The 19,800-nt window shown below is 38.8% G+C and overlaps 1 protein-coding gene across 6 annotated transcripts in view; it reads left to right on the forward strand.

Annotated features, from left to right (window-relative positions):
- Positions 1–19,800, forward strand: part of dcaf6 (ddb1 and cul4 associated factor 6) — a 169,998-nt gene that overhangs the window by 22,266 nt on the left and 127,932 nt on the right. For all 6 annotated transcript variants that reach the window (XM_073045489.1, XM_073045490.1, XM_073045487.1 and 3 more), the window contains exons 4-8: positions 2,671–2,856; positions 5,231–5,344; positions 6,559–6,694; positions 7,383–7,600; positions 14,523–14,616. In XM_073045489.1, coding sequence (XP_072901590.1) covers positions 2,671–2,856; positions 5,231–5,344; positions 6,559–6,694; positions 7,383–7,600; positions 14,523–14,616 — 748 coding nt within the window. The remainder of the gene's footprint in view (positions 1–2,670; positions 2,857–5,230; positions 5,345–6,558; positions 6,695–7,382; positions 7,601–14,522; positions 14,617–19,800) is intronic.

Raw genomic sequence — 19,800 nt, forward strand, 5'->3', positions numbered from 1 at the left:
ACAATAATCTGTGATATGTTAATTCATGTGAACCTTTATTTAACTGACAAAAGTACAAAGAAAAGATTTTCAATAGTTTTACTGACCAACTTAATTGTATTTTGTAAATATACACAAATTTAAAATTTGATGGCTGCAACACACTCAACAAAAGTTGGGACAGAGTTAAAATAAGATTGAAAAGTGCACAGAATATTCAAGTAACACCGGTTTGGAAGACTCCACATTAGGCAGGCTAATTGGTAGCAGGTGAGGTATCAGGACTGGGTATAAAAGTAGCGTCCATCAAAGGCTCAGTCTTTGCAAGCAAGGATGGGTCGTGGCTCACCCCTTTGTGACAAAATTCGTGAGAGAATTGTTAGCCAGTTCAAAAGGAACATTTCCCAACGCAAGATTGCAGAGAATTTAGGTCTTTCAACATCTACAGTACATAATATTGTGAAAAGATTCAGAGAATTCAGAGACATCTCAGTGCATAAAGGGCACGGTCGGAAACCACTGTTGAATGCGCGTGATCGTCAAGCCCTCAGGCGGCACTGCCTAAGAAACCGTCATGCTACTGTGACAATTATAGCCACCTGGGCTCGGGAGTACTTCGGAAAACCATTGTCACTTAACACAGTCGGTTGCTGCATCCAGAAATGCAACTTGAAACTGTATTACGCAAGGAGGAAGCCATACATCAACTCTATGCAGAAACGCCAGTGAGTTCTCTGGGCCTGAGCTCATCTCAGATGGACCGAAAGACTGTGGAACCGTGTGCTGTGGTCAGATGAGTTTTTCTGTTTTTCAGCTAGTTTACAGAAAAAACGGGCGTCACGTTCTCCGTGCCAAAGATGAAAACGACCATCCTGATTGTTATCAGCAAAGGTGCAAAAGCCAGCATCTGTGATGGTATGGGGGTGCATCAGTGCCCACAGCATGGGTGAGTTGCATGTATGTGAAGGTACCATTGACTCTGAGGCGTATATTAGGATTTTAGAGAGACATATGTTGCCATCAAGGCGACGTCTCTTCCCGGGACGTCCATGCTTATTTCAGCAGGACAATGCCAGACCACATTCTGCACGGGCTACAACAGCGTGGCTTTGTAGACACAGAGTGCGTGTGCTTGACTGGCCTGCTGCCAGTCCTGATCTATCTCCTATTGAAAATGTATGGTGCATCATGAAGAGGAGAATCAGACAATGGAGACCACGGACTGTTGAGCAGCTGAAGTCTTATATCAAGCAAGAATGGACAAAATTTCCAATTGCAAATCTACTACAATTAGTGTCCTCAGTTCCAAAACGATTAAAAAGTGTTATTAAAAGGAAAGGTGATGTAACACAATGGTAAACGTGCCTCTGTCCCAACTTTTGTTGAGTGTGTTGCAGCCATCAAATTCTAAATTTGTGTATATTTACAAAATACAATTAAGTTGGTCAGTAAAACTATTGAAAATCTTTTCTTTGTACTTTTGTCAGTTAAATAAAGGTTCACGTGAATTAACATATCACAGATTTTTGTTTTTATTGCATTTTGGAAAATATCCCAACTTTTCTGGAAATGGGGTTTATAGGTATATAGGAGCAGAAATAGGCTATTCTGCTGTTTCCATCCTGTCATTACATGTATGAAACTTGTATCTGTTCAAACATATTTCTTCTCAGTCTCTCTTTAACTCTGTTTAGATGCACCCTATTTTATAGTATTTGATGCTCCTTGATCTTCTGAAGTTTCTAGCACACCCTAGAATCCCATTTGTGAGCAGTAAGGATGAATACAAGGATGATTCAGGGAAAGAAAGGGTTATCTTACGAAGAAAGTTTGATAGTTCTGGGTCTGTATTCACTGAAATTTAGAAGGATGAGTGGGAGATTTCATTGAAACCTTTCGAATGTTGAAAGACCTAGACAGAGCAGATGTGGAAAGAATGTTTTCCATGATGGGGGAGTCTAGGACAAGAGGGCACAGTCTCAGGATAGAGGGATGTCCATTTAAAACAGATGCGGAAAAATTCCTTTAGCCAGAGTGTGGTTAATTTATGGAATTTATTACCACAGGCAGCTGTGGTGGCCAGGTTGTTGGCTGTATTTAAGGCAGAGTTTGATAGGTTCTTGATTGGACGCAAAATCAAAGGTTACAGGGAGAAGACTGGGAGGTGGAGCTGAGGAGGGGAAAAAAAGATTGGCCATGATTGAATGGTAGAGCAGACTCGATGGGCCGAGTGGCCTAGTTCCGCTCATATGTCTTACGATCTGTTAAGAAAATTGGTATTTCATGTTGCCAGACTAAATTTGGAAATATATTTTTTAAAGCTGAACTCACTGAATTTCATGCTAAGGTAATTGTGTATTTTGACAAGTGGGCATGATTTTAGTAAAACTTTCAACATTTCTTTCTTGTTGCCATTTTATTTTGCTGTCAAATATTGGAAAATAGAAGTTAACTTCATTTAAAATTATGAGGGGTCAAAGTTGCCACTTCAGGTAATGCTAAATTTCATTGCATTGAAGATGTGAATAGATGTGAGGAAGACATGTTCAACTAAAATCTATTTGTCATTTGCTTTGTGGTTCCAAGGAGTCCTTGGTCCTGTCTGTTTGTATTCGTCTAAAGATAATTTTGCTTGAGTTATTTAGTAGAAACTGTGTCTGTCTTTATTTTCAAGAAAAATTTTGGTTTCAGATTCTTTCAACTATTCGTTCGGGTCATCGAGCAAACATTTTTAGTGCAAAATTTCTTCCACACACCAGTGACAAACAGATTATTTCCTGCTCAGGAGATGGTGTCATATTTTATACAAACACAGAGAGAGATGCAGAAGCAAATCGACAGTGCCAGTTTAACTGCCACTATGGAACAGCTTATGAGGTAATATACAGTATATAATATTGATCATTTTGCTGATATCATTGATAAAGTACTATGAAGCTAGAGAGCCCTCGAATTCAGACAATTTAGAGATGAATATTGTTTAGTTTGGTAGATACTGTACTCTCTAAATTAATTCTCCAGAGTGCACCTTCATTACAAAATTGATGAATTGGCACTGAAAGGCTCTTAATCAAAAGTGAAAATTCTAAAAGGTACTAAATGTTGCCAATCGGGTATAAAGTTACTTATTGCTTTCTTGCCCTTTCTTGCCCTTCTAAAATAATAACTTGGCTATCAGCTTAGTCTGAAAGCTTCAGGAAATGCAAAATCTTTCTTGTCCATTCTTTTTCCACCCATGCCTCAAAATCCATTCATCAGTTAATAGTACTTAAGGATGTGGGAATCTTCTGCTGTTAACAGGGTAGTAAAAATAGCTGGAGTATGTTGGCAATTATACATAATTATGAATAGCATTTGTGCTAGAATGTAGAAAAGTCCATTCTGTATTTCCTATATCAGTAGTCTATAATAATGAAGACATGATGGCACTGGATAAAATCTGAAAATCTAGTATAGTTCATGGATGTAATTTACCATTTGGTTACATCTTGCATGAAAAGAGTAAATATAAATTACGACTCCATTTTAGAAATATAGAAACATAGAAAACCTACAGCACAATACAAGCCCTTTGGCCCACAAGGTTGTGCCGAACATGTCCCCACCTTAGAAATTACTAGCCTTACCTATAGCCCCCTACTTTACTAAGCTCCATGTACCTATCTAAAAGCCTCTTAGAAGACCCTATGGTATCCGCCTCCACCACCATTGCTGGCAGCCCATTCCACGCACTCACCACTCTCTACGTAAAAAGCTTGAGCCCTGACATCTCCTCTGTACCTACTCCCCAGCACCTTAACCTGTGTCCTCTAGTGGCAACCACTTCAACCCTGAGAAAAAGCCTCTGACTATCCACCGAATCAATGCCTCTCATCATCTTATACACCTCAATCAGGTCAGCTCTCATCCTCCTTCGCTCCAAGGAGAAAAGGCTGAGTTCACTCAACCTATTCTCATAAGGCATGCTCCCTAATCCAGGCAGCATCTTTTGCTATCAATACAAATGTTTGTATGAACTAAAATTATTATTTTAATTTATAAATAATAAACCATATTCCAGAATCCCTAATGACACCTATCAAACAACAACTTTCAGTTTTTTAAAAAAAAGTTTTAATAAAAACAGAAAATTTTAAAACACTCAATTATTATCCAATAGTTAATCTTTAATCATCTGAAACTCACTTGGATGATTAAATGCCTATTCTTTGTTGAAAATTGAACAATTTAAGTAACATTCTAGCCAAAAAAAATGTTTTTGTCACTTTGAAAGAAATTGTATTAAAGTAATTGGATGTACCTTGAACTCAATGTAATTGAAAAACAGCCTAATATTTCTGTTTATTTAATCCAGATCAAAGGTTCAAAGGTCCAATTTAATGTCAGAGAAGTGTAGACAATATACACCATGAAATGCTGCTTCATCGATGCCATCCACAAAAACAGGAGTGCCCAAAAGAATGAATGACAGTTAAATGTTAGAACTCCAAAGTCTCCCTCCCCCGCTCCCCTCCCTCCCGCATGTAAACGGCAGGAAGCAACAATCCCCTATCCCTCCACCGGCAAAAAAAAGCATCGGCACCTGCCACCGAGCACTCAAGTGTGAGCAAAGCAATAGCAAAGACACAAACTTGCAGTTACCGCAAAGACTTCACATTTCACCCAGTATACGACATACCAGAGGCGCTCTGTCTCCCTAGTAAGAGAAAAGGAGGTGGTGTCTTTTCACAGTGAGAGGGGAGACATAACAAACAACTCACTGGTTTAGGATGTTAAAAGTCCATAACGTCACTTTTTCCGAGCTCTTTGCCTGAAGATCTCAAAGATCTCAGGTCTCCAGGCATACAGCCGTAGATATTTCAACTCTCCCGACAACACATGGGTCTCCTGCCGTGACACCGACCCTCGATTCCCCCCCCCCCCAATTTCCAGAACCCCGAGATCCTAGGCTTCCAAATTTGAGCCAGACTCTTAGGCTGAGCCCTTGCCATGCCGAACAACGGCCAGTTATGAAACCCTGAGAGCAGGTCTCATTCCTACAAAGAACTGAAGTCAGCGTGTAACTCCAGGTCAGGGTTTTCAAAAGAACCCTGAAAGGGAAAAATAAAGATATTTAAGATGGAAATAGAGCTGTTTCCGAAGATGCAAGCAAAGGAGTCGCCGTTTAGCACCATCATTACTCCGCTCCGCTACTGTTATTCCAATCAGCAAGGATATAAGATTATCTTACATTTTTTGTTTTATTGCTCAGATCATGACTGTACCAAATGATCCTTATACTTTTCTATCATGTGGTGAAGATGGTACTGTAAGGTGGTTTGATGTTAGAGCGAAGACAAACTGTACAAAAGAAGATTGCAAAGATGTGAGTTTGAAAATACACATTGTGGAAATTAGCATCCATTTTAACAAACAAAATGTACTGCATTTCCTTTGTGTGCTTTATTCATCAGGGCAAAAATCTGTATTTTATTTCCAAATTTGTCACAAATTGGTATGAATTTGCAAACATGATAAAGTGTTTTAAAATGGATAAACTAAAACTGAGTAATGTCTTGGATTTGGGGTAGTAGTGTGGGTAAGGGGTAATGAGGAATGATGGGGTGGGAGTATGGGATGCTTATGAAGGGAAAGATTGTTGATTATCTGTAGTTAGATTCATTCCTGTGAATCCTTTTTGCTTCTCGCAGAGCTGCTTTGATTTTTAAAAATAGTAAGAGATTATTTTCGATTTCCTGCTGTGGTTGATCAGTGAAGCAATCATTGTAAACAATGGCAAGAAAATATGAAATAGTGCACAGTGTTTTGCTATAATAAAATTGTGGGTGCTCATTCATGTTTAATTGTACCATGTGTTAAGAGTGCTCTCCACCAGGTGTTGGTAATAGATTTTGTGATCCATGTATGTCTCTACTTAAAAAAATTTGGATAGGCTCACTTCATTGGTGACAGATTGCTTATAAATATTGGTGAAAAGTCACTAAATAGGTCAACGTTCATAAAGGATAATTTTGGATTGAAAGATGCAATCTGATCACACCTCTCAAAATATTGCTTGAACTACATATATCATGAGTTGTTTGATCAATTGCTCATAATGGTAATTCTAACCTGGAATGCTTTGTTTTGAATTAGAAATTTGAGATGTAGGTTAACTTTGTGTTACTGCAAATGTACTGAATTTCTCTCATTTACTGTTAAGTAACTGAGTATAAATGAGTAAATCTGTAAAGCAGAGCTGTTTTGTATTCGCAGTCCTTGTTTTGAAGTGAAGAATCCAATCAAGCAATGCAAAACTGTTTTGTAGCCAAATCTCTTAATCTTAAAGAAAAGCTGTTCTCCGAATTGGACTCATTAATGACATGTGTTAACTTCGTTTACTTTCAGTCGTACTACCTCTGTACTTGAATTTTGATGCAATTATTTTACTGCTAAATGCATAATTGAGATTGTGGTCAAAATGGAAGTTCTGTCTTGGAGTGTTAGTTTATTTTAAAATATTTTAGTTACCAGTTTTGTAAGCAAGAGTGCCTAGCTTATGACATGGTCTGTAAGATTTTAAATTGTCTTTCAAAACAGGATATTTTGATAAACTGCCGCCGTGCTGCTACTTCAATCGCTATCTGCCCTTTGATGCCATACTACTTATCTGTTGGTTGCTCGGATAGTTCTGTGAGAATATATGATCGAAGGATGCTTGGCACAAGGGCTACAGGTTTTTAATTCTTCATTTTGTCATGCAAAATAAGAGCCTTTTTAACAGTACACTCAGCTAAAATGTAATCAATTTGTTTGATTTAATAAAATGCATGTGGTAACTTGCATTAGGAAAATGTAATTGGAGTGAATTCATAATATAAATGTTAATAAATGTGTTCTTGTTCACCTGAAATGTGAAATGTGAAATGCTGGTTGGGGGGGTGGGGGGGTGGCATTATGTTGCTATGGCTTTTAAGCTCAAACAAGATTTCTGACTTAATAGCAACAAAATTTCTGATAAAATATAAACTATAGTACATGTAAACTCTATGCATCATCCCTCTCAAAACTATTTCTGCACAAGAGGTGAAATATTCTGGGGGGGGGGGGGGGAAGGATGGTTAAGGAAATGTGGATAGACTTCAGCAGCAATAATGCAGGAGGAATAAAAGCCATTATGATTGATGATCAGACTATATCTGGACAGTTTGATTGGAAGCAAAGAACAGTGAATGCTAAATCAGGATTAGTAGATGAACTAGAAATCATATAAATGTTTTTAAAGTGAAACAGTGAGTGGATGATTATTTGAAGATTTAAAAAAAGACATAGTACCTAGTGCTCTTAATGGACAGGGAGAAGCAAAAAAAACTAACTTTCTCCTATAAAATTCTATTGAATAACGTTTATCTGTTTCATTGCAGGTAGTTACAATGCACGTACAACTACTGGAATGTGTGCAAGATTTGTACCCCCACATCTTACCAATAAATCTTGTCGAGTTACATCCCTCTGTTACAGTAATGATGGACAGGACATTCTCGTTAGTTATTCCTCGGATTATATTTACCTTTTTGATCCCTATGATGATCAGGGACGTGAGCTTAAGCTCCCTTCAACAGATGAGAGAAGAGAACCAGAGGTAGGCAATTTTGTACGTTTGGTGTAGGAGGGGGAAATCTTTCTCTTGAGACCATGTATTTTATGCACTGGTTCAATTATATTTCTGGTCAGTGTCAACTCTCAGGATGATTAATCCCCATTGAGAGTTCCTACTGATTTTCCTTGTAGCAGACTTTTGAGAAAGCTCTTAAAAAATAGGCTTTATCTTTTGGACATAGTAGCACCAATGGTAGTGGTTTAATATTAAAAGTCATAGAAAAGTACAGCACCGAATCAAACTCTTTGGTACAACTAGTCCGTGCCAAACTATTTAAACTGCTTACTCCTGTTAACCTGCACTGAGACGTTAGCCTCCATATCACTACTATTCATTTACCTATTCAAATTTTTAAATGTTGAAATCAAGCTTGTATGCATCATTTTTGCTGACAGCTTGTGCCACACTTTCAGGACCCTCTAAGTGAAGACGTTTCCCCTCGTGTTCCCTTAAATTTTTCACTTTTCACCCTTAACCTATGCCCTGTGGCCATAGTCCCACCAAACCTTAGTGGAAAAATTTTGCTTGCATTTACCATATCTATACCCCTTATAATTTTGTATACTTCTATCAAATCTCCTCTCAATCTTCCACATTCCAAGGAATAAAGTTCTAACCTATTAAATCTTTCCTTGTAACTCACGACCTCCCAAACGGGCAATATTCTTGAAAATTTTCTCTCTACTCTTTCAACCTTATTTACATCTTTCCTGTAGGTTGGTGACCAAAATTGTACACAGTACTCCAAATCAGGCCTCACCAATGTCTTGTACAACTTCAACATAAATCCTGTACTCAATATTTGATTTATGAAGGCCAATGTGCCAAAGGCTTTCTTTATGATCCTATATACCTGTGACGTCACTTTAATGAACTATAGACCTGTATTCCCAGATCCCTTTGTTCTACCACATTCCTCAGTCCTAATGTTCACTGTGTCAGATCTACCCTGGTTGATTCTACTGAAGTGCAATACCTCGCACTTGTCTGCAAACCTTGATGGCCGTTTTCACTGTCACCTCCACCCTCAATCTTGGTGTCATCTGCAAATTTGCTGATCGAGTTAACCACATTGTCATCCAGATCATTGATATAGATGACAAACAACAGTATACCCAGCATTGATTCCTGCAGCACTCCACTAGTCAGCGAGGGAACCATCTACTACCACTCTGTCTTCTCCCATTAAGCCAACTTACTACCTCACCTTGAATGCCAAGTGGCTGAACCTTCTTGACCAATCTCCCATGTGGGAGCTTATCAAATGCCTTACTAAAGTCCACATAGAAAAAATCAACTACTTTGTCTTCACCAACTACCTGGTAACTTCCTTGAAAAACTCTTGAAGATTGACTACCACACATGAAGCCATGCTGCCTGTCCTTAAGCAGTCCATGACTATCCAAATACTTGTATATCTCCCCACCACTGGCATCAGGCTCACTGACCTATAATTTCTGGTTTGTTTGGTTTTTTTTAAGAGCCTTCCTTGAACAGCGGAACAACATTGGCTACCCTCCAATCCTGGGTACCTCACCTGTCACTAAGGATAATTTAAATCTGGCAATTTCTGCACTTGCCTCCCGCAGAGTCCGAGAGAACACTGTGTCAGGCCCTGGGGATTTATCCACCTAATTTACCCCAGTACAGCAAAGACTTCCTCTTCTGTAATCTATATCGAGTCCATGAGGCTAATGCCACTTTGCCTCACTTCTGTAGACTGTGTATCCATCTCCTGAATAAATACAAATGTAAAAATATGTAAGATTCCCCCCCCCCATCTCTTTTGACTCCACAGATGGATTACCATTCTGATCTTCCAGAGGACGAATTGTTGTCCCTTCCAATCTTTTTGCTCTTAACATATCTGTAGAATCCCTTAAGATTGTCCTTCACCTTGTCTGCTAGGGTAACCTCATGCCTTCTTTTAACCCTCCTGATTTCTTTCATTCTCTTGCATTTCTTATACTCCATAAGCACCCCATTTTTTCCTACCTGCCTGTACCTCCTATGCTCTTCTCTTTTTTCTTAACCAGGGCCTCAATATCTCTTGAAAACCAAGTTTCCCTACACCTGTTATCTTTACCTTTTATTATGACAGGCACATATAAGTTTTGTACTCTCAAAATTTCGCTTTCGAAGGCCTCCCTCTTTCCAAGTATACTTTTGCCAGAAAACAGCCTGACCCAATCCACACTTGCCAGATGCTGTCTGATGCCATCACATTGGCCTTTCTCCAATTTAGAATCTCTACCCACGGACCAGACCTATCTTTTTGCATATTTACTTTGGAACTAATGGCATTGTGATCACGAATGCAAAGTGATCCCCTGCACAAATTTCTGTCACCTGCCCTGTCTGATTCCCTAACAGCAGATCAAATATCGCACACTCTCTCGTTGGGACTTCTATGTATTAATTAATGAAACGTTCCCGAACACATTTGAAGCAAACCTATCCCATCTAGTCCTTTTACAGTATGGGAGTCCCAGTCAATATTTGGAAAGTTGAAATCATCTGCAATGCAGTCTGTAATCTGTCTGCAAATTTGTTCCTCTTAAGTCCCTTGGACTGTTGGGTGGTCTGTAATATAGCCCCATTAACATGGCCATATCTTTCTTATTTCTCATTTCCACCTATAATGCTTCACTAGACAGGTTCTCCATTCTGTCCTGACTGAGAACTGCTGTGACCTTTTCCTTAACAAATAACCTCACCCCTCCACCTTTTATTAAGAAATTGAGTATAATAGGACATTATTTTGTATCTACCTTTAGTAATTTCAATTTTTTAAGATCTTATAACTCTCAGTTGATGACCAACATTGATCTTAAAATGATAATATTTCAAATAATGTTTTTTGTTTTATTCTAACATTCAATTGTACCTATTTGTTACACATGAATGTTTTTAAAAGAAACTCTTAACAAGAAAATAATCTTTTAAAACGTCGTCTAATTGTGTTAGTTCATCACATATTTTCAATTCAACTTTCCATTAAGTGCAATCAAAACACGAAAAGCTTTTATTTCAATATTTCATCTATTTCATTGGTTGAATTAATGCTCGGGCAGCAACTGGGATACTACTTGGCATAATTTTACAAGATAAAACATTTCTGCATTGATCTAATTTAACTTTATGTCATGTACATTAGCATAAATTTTTTGTTTGAAACGTGAGGATTGAGTTCTTAAACCAGATGTCTCTGATTGGAACTCATCATAGGCCAGTGAAAGCAAAGCCAAAGTCTTGTTCACTGGCATTGCTGAATTGATTTCTATTATTGTACCATGTCTGGAGGTTCTAGAGAAAATGTTGATTTCCCTGTTTACGAGTCCCTGTATCCACAAACTAAAGTGATTTATTGAATTAGACCACAAACCATACTTTGTCAGCATGAAGATTTGATATCACATTCAGCCCTCCAAAATACCATTTGCTTCCCCGACATCAGCTTGCATGCCGTACCATTTTCAACCAAAAGAGGTGCGGTCCATCTCATTTCCTACTGTAATCTCAGCCACTAAAGATGCCAATATTCATCTAATTCTGTTCAATCTTTATGACCTCAAGAATGGCTTACACAACTGTCAAGACTATTTGACCAGGCAACCTCCTGGCTGTAGTGCTGAAGAGCTGCTCTCCAGAACTAGTAATACATCTGGCAATGCTATTAGTTACAATATTGACATCTACTTAACAGTGTATAACATAGCCCAGAGTAGGTCTTGTTGTACAAGAAAAAAAGTAGGGCACATACACACAGCTAATAATCAGTTTACTCACAATATCAGCAAAGTTATCAAAGTTGTAATCAACTTTCAAATCAATACCTACTTAACTATCAATAACCTACACAACCAATGACCGGTACCCTGGTAAAATACAGGAACTCTGGTAAAATTTAAGACAGTGAACATCAGTAGGAAAACATTCTATTGATTAGTATCATACTTCCCAAAATGTTATGGATATGCAGTCAGTCTTTGCAGCACATGACATCCTCATGGCAGAGTGCTAAGTCCAACCATCTTCAGGTGTTTTGCCAATGATTTTGGTTTGTGCCCAAGTAAGAAGTGAGGTCCTGAAGAAGGATCGACTCGAAATGTCAACTGTTAATTCATTTCCATTGATGCTGCCTGACCTCTTGAGGTCCTCCAGCATTTTGTTTGCGTTGCTGTGGATTTCCAGAACTGCAGAATCTCTTGTGTTTAAGAAGCGAGGATGTTTGCTGACAATAACACAACATTTGATTCCATTCACACTCCTGAGCAAATGGAGCTGTCTATGTTTGCATGCACTGTGGTTTTGTTAAGGCATGGGCTGATAAGTGGCATGTATCATTCATGCCAACTTCTTAAGGGCAATTAGAAATGGATGGTAAATGCTGGCCTTGCCATTAGTGCTAAGATCTGGGAAAATTGCAAGCAAAATATGTATGTTTCAGCGTGATACTTTTTAACAGAAAGGTACAAGGATGTTTATCAAGAGCCATAGTAGTATTTTTCAACAGACTAAAACTGAATGCATTACTGTCCTCTATTAGAGTATCCCTTGATAGTCTTTGCAAGGTCACACGCTCAGGCGTCTGTGTTTGCAACATGCCTAATATTTGTTTACCAAAGTGAATTCATTTCCAGGAACACCAACAGCACATGATTCATGTTCACACTCTGTTTATAGAACAGCTGTTGGAGGTAATAGAAGAAATCAGTTTCTGAAAAGCCCCATTGTGATTAAACTGTATTTTAATAAAATTCATATGTTGGTTATATTGTGTATTTGATATGATCCTTTGATCTATAATATTACCTATTTTGTAGAAACCTAGAGATGATATTAAGAAATGGACTGCTTCACCTCACTAGTTGTGTCCATGTTTTAAACTTTGCCATTTAAACTTTTATATCTATTTTAAAGTGGTAGAGCAGACTATCAGCTATTTAATTTATAATTTAGTGAAATTGGCTGTTCTATTAACAGTCATCAATTGTTTTTACATTCACTGACAGTAGAAGCAAATAATCAAAGCTTCATGGCACATCTGTGTATGTGACTGAAATTATGCCTTCCAGTTTATAAGGATGCAAAGAAGCACTGTAAGTGAAATTCTTCCATCTGTTAATGACAGAATAATCATGTCGGGTTTCTAAGAAAGCATTTCTTATAATATTTCCAACAGTTATTCTGTAAACCTTTTTAAAAATGTTTAACATGTATAATTATGCAGTAAACTGTGAATAAGGGTCTAAATCCAGGTTTTTAAAAATTTTCACCTATCACCTTCTAGCCTGTACTCCTTCCCTCCATCCACCTTCTTATTCTGGCTTCTTTCGCCTTCCTTTCCAGTCTTGATGAAGAGTCATAGCCCAAAATGTTGACTGTTTATTCACTTCCATAGGTGCTGCGTGACCTGTTGAGTTCCTGCAGCATTTTTGTGTGTCTTGCTCTGGATATCCAGCATCTGCAAAATCTCTTGTTTTTATGGTTTTTTAATTCTTACTGATTTGTACATTTTTCATTGTTTTTAACCTACAAGTTATCTTTCAACTGCTTATTTATTGTTATCCAGTGAGAATGCATATATTCTCTCTTGCTCACTAAGAAATTTCAGGAATTAACTTTTTAATAACTTCTCCACCTACCAAAAAAGGCACAAATGGTTGACCGGATCTCTTAGGCCTCTGGGCTGTTATGGAGAAGTCAGAGTTATCAGTTCAATCAGGAGTAAAGTACCCCTCAGTTGCTTTTTTACTGACCTCCTGTACATGACTGAGGATCATCCATCTCTCCCACAATCAAACACCCTTACAGTCTGCCATGGACATACACTTAGTCTTCCAGTATAAACCCTAACCCACACCCTAGATCCTTTTCTCTCCTCCAGCATCCGTAGTTCTTTCTGATCTCTGAATGTGCCTTTTTGGCTTTTTGTGGCTGGTTCAGGACCAGGAATCAGAAAGATAAAATGATAATCAGGACCTGCCTTGTATACACTGAGGAAGGTCTATTTTTCTGCACTTTCTAAATGTAAGTTGGAGAAGCTTGTTGCGGAAAGGATGTGGTAAAATTGGGTACAAGTTCCAGCATAGTATTTTGAAGGTCCATGCTGTGGATCGGGTGTTTGTTGTGGGAGTTACTGGAGGAGCTACAGTTAGTGGCTGGTTGTTTAATTGAAACAGATTTGGCCACTTGATCCTGAGATCAGAACTCATTTGTGGCTGGTCATGTTGAAGGAAGTAGAGGATCATGAATGGAAGAAGTGTTCCTTAAGGCTAAAACTAAGTAATCTCATCTGCTGCTGTGCTAGTGTTACCCTTAGATTGCCCTTTCCCTCTCCCCCTCCACCCACTCTTCCCCAGCTAATGTCTATATTCCCCAGCAAAGTCAGAGGAGTCTTACACATGGAATGATATCATGAAATACCTGAAGAAATTTCTGCAGAGATGTGAAACAATTGGTAATGGTTGTTATTCTGCTTTATATTGGGGATCAAGTTATTTTTAATTTTATTGATGCTTTAAGGAAGCATTAGTTTTTCATGGTTGAATGTCTGAACACATTTTCTTTTAAAGTTGGATGTCTAAGGCAATGTGAGAGATTTTTAGTGATTAAGTTACAAATCTTGTGAATATTGGGAAAGCAAAGCTGAATAAACTGCTTTTCAGTCATCTATCAAATGTAGAAAGGTGTAATGAATCCCAATCAGTGTTTAGTGTAGAGCATGAGGTTTCACATAAAATTAAGTAAAAACAATTTATGCACTTTTGAATGTTATTATGGCTTGGGTACTAACAGCATGCTATTAATGTAGAAAAAGATGTTCTAGGTTAATAATCCTGTTTTGAAATAATTGAATAATCCTTTCATTTTCATTCTGATTTCTTATATTTATATCTAGATCCGGCAGCCACCTGTTAAACGCCTCAGGCTTCGAGGGGATTGGTCTGATACTGGGCCAAGGGCAAGACCAGAGAGTGAGCGAGAACGTGAAGGTGAGCATGCTTCCTTCATTAAATTTAGATATATTTGCTGAAAATAAATTAGGTTGAATAAGTCTTAGATTTTATTCACAAGCTATCCATTTTAATTGTAGCAGCGTTTTGTGTTTATTTACAAAAAATCACTTCCTTTGAACCAAATGTTAGATCAAATGGCTGAAACACTGGCTTCTTCAAACTTCCAAAAGTTGTATTAAATTAATAGAAAACAAAAAAGATTTGATTTATTTAATTTGATACTATGGTACAGTAAAGTGTATAGATTTACAGATTAGCAACTTTTAGGAGTGAATTACAAGCATGTAATTGCATTAAATACAGTGATTTCTGGTTAATTACGCCGTCGGTTAATTGGGCAGTCACTTATTTGGGACAGCTCTTAAAGAGCAAAACCAATTGAGAAAATAGCTGGGATTCCCTTCATTTATGTGGGACACTATAACCACTAAATTGGGACAGGAGACTATTGCCAAACGGTGTTTAACTAGGATCAGATGAGTGCACTTGTGTTGACATTAGACACCGTATCGTGCACAGAGTGAACAGTTTTTAAATTGCATCAGTTGCGTGTAAAAAGTAGTTTTTTTTGTCACTGATAGTTGGCAAGAAATAAACAGTAAGACAATTCAGAACTGTATAGTTCACTGCAGTTTCAAGCATTTGGGGTTGGAGATAGCAGAAATGGCTGGGAGTGAAAATGAAACAATTTCACTAAAAGCTAAGAATTACATAGAATTTTAAGGTATTGACAATCATCTTGAATGTTATAATGACAATGAAGATTTAGAGGATGCAATAGTCGATAGCATTATTGAATGTAGTCCATTATCTACACAAGGTATCTGCACTGATTTTGGTCATTTACAGTAAATCAAAAGCATGCATACATTGGATGAATTCCTCCAATGATAACTATCAAGAACTAACCTCCATTCAGGACCCCAAATAGTCCTTCCTGGTGAGGCAGCACTTTACCTGCGAATTCGTTGTGTCCAGTGCTCCTAATGTGGCTTCCTCCACAATGGTGAGATCTGTCGTAAATTGTGGGACCGCTTCATTGAGCACCTGCACTGTATCTGCCACAAGTCATCCATGGCCCGTTCTTGTGTCACGATGAGCCATCCTCAGGGTGGAGGAGCAACACCTTGTGTTCTGTCTGGATAGCCTTCAACCTGATGACATGAATATCAATTTCTCCTTCCATTAAAAAAAAAATCCTCCCCCCACTTCCCTTCTCTGGCCTCTTGCCTCTTACCTCTTCTCATCTGCCTGTCCCCTTCCCCTGGTTCCCCGTCCTCCTTCCCTTTCTGCTATGGTCCACTCTGCTCTCTTATCAGATTTCTTCCACTATATCCCTTTACTACCCATCCTGACTCCACCAATCACCTTATCACCTTCTAGCTATCATCCTTCCCCTCCCCCCCCCCACCTTTCTATTCTGGCATCTTTCCCCCTTCCTTTTCAGTCCTGAAAAAGGGTCTCAGCCCAAAATGTCGACTGTTTACTCTTTTCCAATGATACTACCCAACCTGCTGAGTTCTTCCAGCATTTTGTGTGTGTTGCTTTGGATTTTCAGCATCTGCAGAATTTCTATTGTTTATTATTAGGAACTAATACACAGTTCTGTGGTAGTGTTAGGACTATATTCTAATTTGTTCTGTATTTCATATATATGTAATTTGTTATACTGTTAAATGGTAGATTGTCTTTTTTAATACCTTTTTATTAACTTTTTCCATGAAACTTCAGCTAATTGGGACAGGCACTTAATTGGGCCAAAATGTACGGTTCCCGATGTGTCTCAATTAACTGGAGTCCACAGTAGTTTTATTTTGCTTTCTAACTACATTTTCAGTCATTGACTGGTTTGCAGATATTTTGTAAGACTCTAAATGGTTGCAATTCCTTGATATATCATTTACACTTTGTGTCCAAAGAGTTGCATAGTAATGTATAGTTCTCTCAAGAAGAGATAAAACTCAGAGCTTGTCCTCATATGAGAGGTAGAGAGGTTAACACAGCTTTTTATCCATAGCTAACTATACAAAATGGAATTTTAATAAATAAAAGAATCTGAAAATGTTTTTGTTAAATATAGAGTGCTAGTGAAGACCCTTTGCTTCATTTTAGAATCATAGAATAATACAGCATGGAGGAGGCCGTTTGACCCAGCTGATCCATGCCACCTACAGCATTCTGCTTGCTTAGTCGCACTTGCCCATGATAGACTCATAACTCTTTAATCCCCGTTTTTCCAAGTACCTACCTATATGCTTCTCAGATGTTGCAATTACACCTGCCTCAACCACTTCCTCTGGCAGCTCATTCCAGGTACCACTACCCCCTGTGGAAAGAAGTTACTTCTCAAATTTCTTTTAAATCTCTCTCCTGTTATCTTGTATAAGTGCCATCCAGCTTTGGATTCCTTAACCCTAGAGAAAAAACTGTGACCATCCACCCTATGCATACCCTCATGAGTTCATAAACTTCTATGAGATTACCCCTTATTCTCCTGTGACCAATCTCTCCCAATAACTCACCCCTCTAGTCTAGGCAGCAGTGTCATAAATCTCTTCTGCACACTCTCCAGTTTGACAATCATTTTTCTATAACATGATGAGCAAAACTGTACATAGTCTGGGAGTGCTCTCACCAATGACTATTACATAATGTCCCTACTGATAAGCTTTACCACCTTGTCTACTTGCACGGATGCTTTCAGCGAACTGTGCACTTGTACTTCCAGGTTTCTCTGTTCCACAAAACTCATCAATGTACTGCCATTCTACCCAAGGATAACTGCCCAAAATGAATCACCTTACACTTGTGTTCAAATCCATTTTCCATTTCTCAGCCCATCTCCCTAACTGATCATGATCTCTTTGTAATTCATTGTAATATATCAACAAGACCCCCTAATACAGTATTATTAGCAGACTTGCTAATCATGCCATGTACATTTATATAACCATATAACAATTACAACACGGAAACAAGCCATTTTGGCCCTTCTAGTCCGTGCCGAACGCTTCTCTCACCTAGTCCCACCTACCTGCACTCAGCCCATAACCCTCCATTCCTTTCAGAGTCCAGCAGAGGAGGACAAAGGGCTTAAATAGGAAAGGGAAAAAAGATTATGAGAGAAAGCTGGCAGGGAACATAAAAACTGACTGTAAAAGCTTTTATAGATATGTGAAAAGAAAAAGCTTGGTTAAGACAAATGTAGGTCCCTTACAGTCAGAAACAGGTGAATTGATCATGGGGAACAAGGACATGGCAGACCAATTGAATAACTACTTTGGTTCTGTCTTCACTAAGGAGGACATAAATAATCTTCCGGAAATAGTACGGGACAGAGGGTCCAGTGAGATGGAGTAACTGAGGAAAACACATGTTAGTAGGGAAGTGGTGTTATGTAAATTGAAGGGATTAAAGGCAGATAAATCCCCAGCGCCAGATGGTCTGCATCCCAGAGTGCTTAAGGAAGTAGCCCAAGAAATAGTGGATGCATTAGTGATAATTATTCAAAACTCTTTAGATTTTGGATTAGTTCCTGAGAATTGGAGGGTGGCTAATGTAACTCCACTTTTTAAAAAAGGCGGGAGAGAGAAACCAGGGAATTATAGACTGGTTAGTCTGACATCGGTGGTGGGGAAAATGCTAGAGTCAGTTATCAAAGATGTGATAACAGCACATTTGGAAAGCGGTGAAATCATCGGACAAAGTCAGCATGGATTTGTGAAAGGAAAATCATGTCTGACGAATCTTATAGAATTTTTTGAGGATGTAACTAGTAGAGTGTATAGGGAAGAACCAGTGGATGTGGTATATTTGGATTTTCAAAAGGCTTTTGACAAGGTCCCACACAGGAGATTAGTGTGCAAACTTAAAACACACGGTATTGGGAGTATGGTATTGATGTGGATAGCGAATTGGTTGGCAGACAAGAAGCAAAGAGCGGGAATAACTGGGACCTTTTCAGAATGGCAGGCAGTGACAATTGGGGTACTGCAAGGCTCAGTGCTGGGACCCCAGTTGTTTACAATATATATTAATGATTTAGACGAAGGAATTAAATGCAGCATCTCCAAGTTTGCAGATGACACGAAGCTGGGCGGCAGTGTTAGCTGTGAGGAGGATGCTAAGAGGATGCAGGGTGACTTGGATAGGTTAGGTGAGTGGGCAAATTCATGGCAGATGCAATTTAATGTGGATAAATGTGAGGTTATCCACTTCGGTGGCAAGAACAGGAAAACAGATTATTATCTGAATGGTGGCCGATTAGGAAAAGGGGAGGTGCAACGAGACCTGGGTGTCATTGTACAGCAGTCATTGAAAGTGGGCATGCAGGTACAGCAGGCGGTGAAAAAGGCGAATGGTATGTTGGCATTCATAGCTAGAGGATTCGAGTACAGGAGCAGGGAGGTTCTACTGCAGTTGTACAAGGCCTTGGTGAGACCACACCTGGAGTATTGTCTGCAGTTTTGGTCCCCTAATCTGAGGAAAGACATTCTTGCCATAGAGGGAGTACAAAGAAGGTTCACCAGATTGATTCCTGGGATGGCAGGACTTTCATATGAAGAAAGACTGGATCGACTAAGCTTATACTCGCTGGAATTTAGAAGATTGAGGGGAGATCTTATTGAAACGTATAAAATTCTAAAGGGATTGGACAGGCTAGATGCAGGAAGATTGTTCCCGATGTTGGGTAAGTCCAGAACGAGGGGTCACAGTTTAAGGATAAAGGGGAAGCCTTTTAGGACCAAGATGAGGAAAAACTTCTTCACACAGAGAGTGGTGAATCTGTGGAATTCTCTGCCACAGGAAACAGTTGAGGCCAGTTCATTGGCTATATTTAAGAGGGAGTTAGATATGGCTCTTGTGGCTAAAGGGATCAGGGGGTATGGAGAGAAAGCGGGTACATGGTTCTGAGTTGGATGATCAGCCATGATCATACTGAATGATGGTGCAGGCTTGAAGGGCTGAATGGCCTACTCCTGCACCTATTTATTTCTATTTTCTATGTTTCCTGTCCATATACCTATCCAATTTTTTTAAATGACTAAATTGAACCTGCCTCTACCACTTCTACCGGAAGCTCATTCCACACAGTTACCACTCTCTGAGTAAAGAAGCTCTCTATCGTGTTACCCTAAACATATATAACACTCATATCTA

The sequence above is a fragment of the Hemitrygon akajei genome, chromosome 5 (assembly GCF_048418815.1).
Source record: "Hemitrygon akajei chromosome 5, sHemAka1.3, whole genome shotgun sequence".
In the NCBI taxonomy this organism is placed as follows: domain Eukaryota; kingdom Metazoa; phylum Chordata; class Chondrichthyes; order Myliobatiformes; family Dasyatidae; genus Hemitrygon; species Hemitrygon akajei.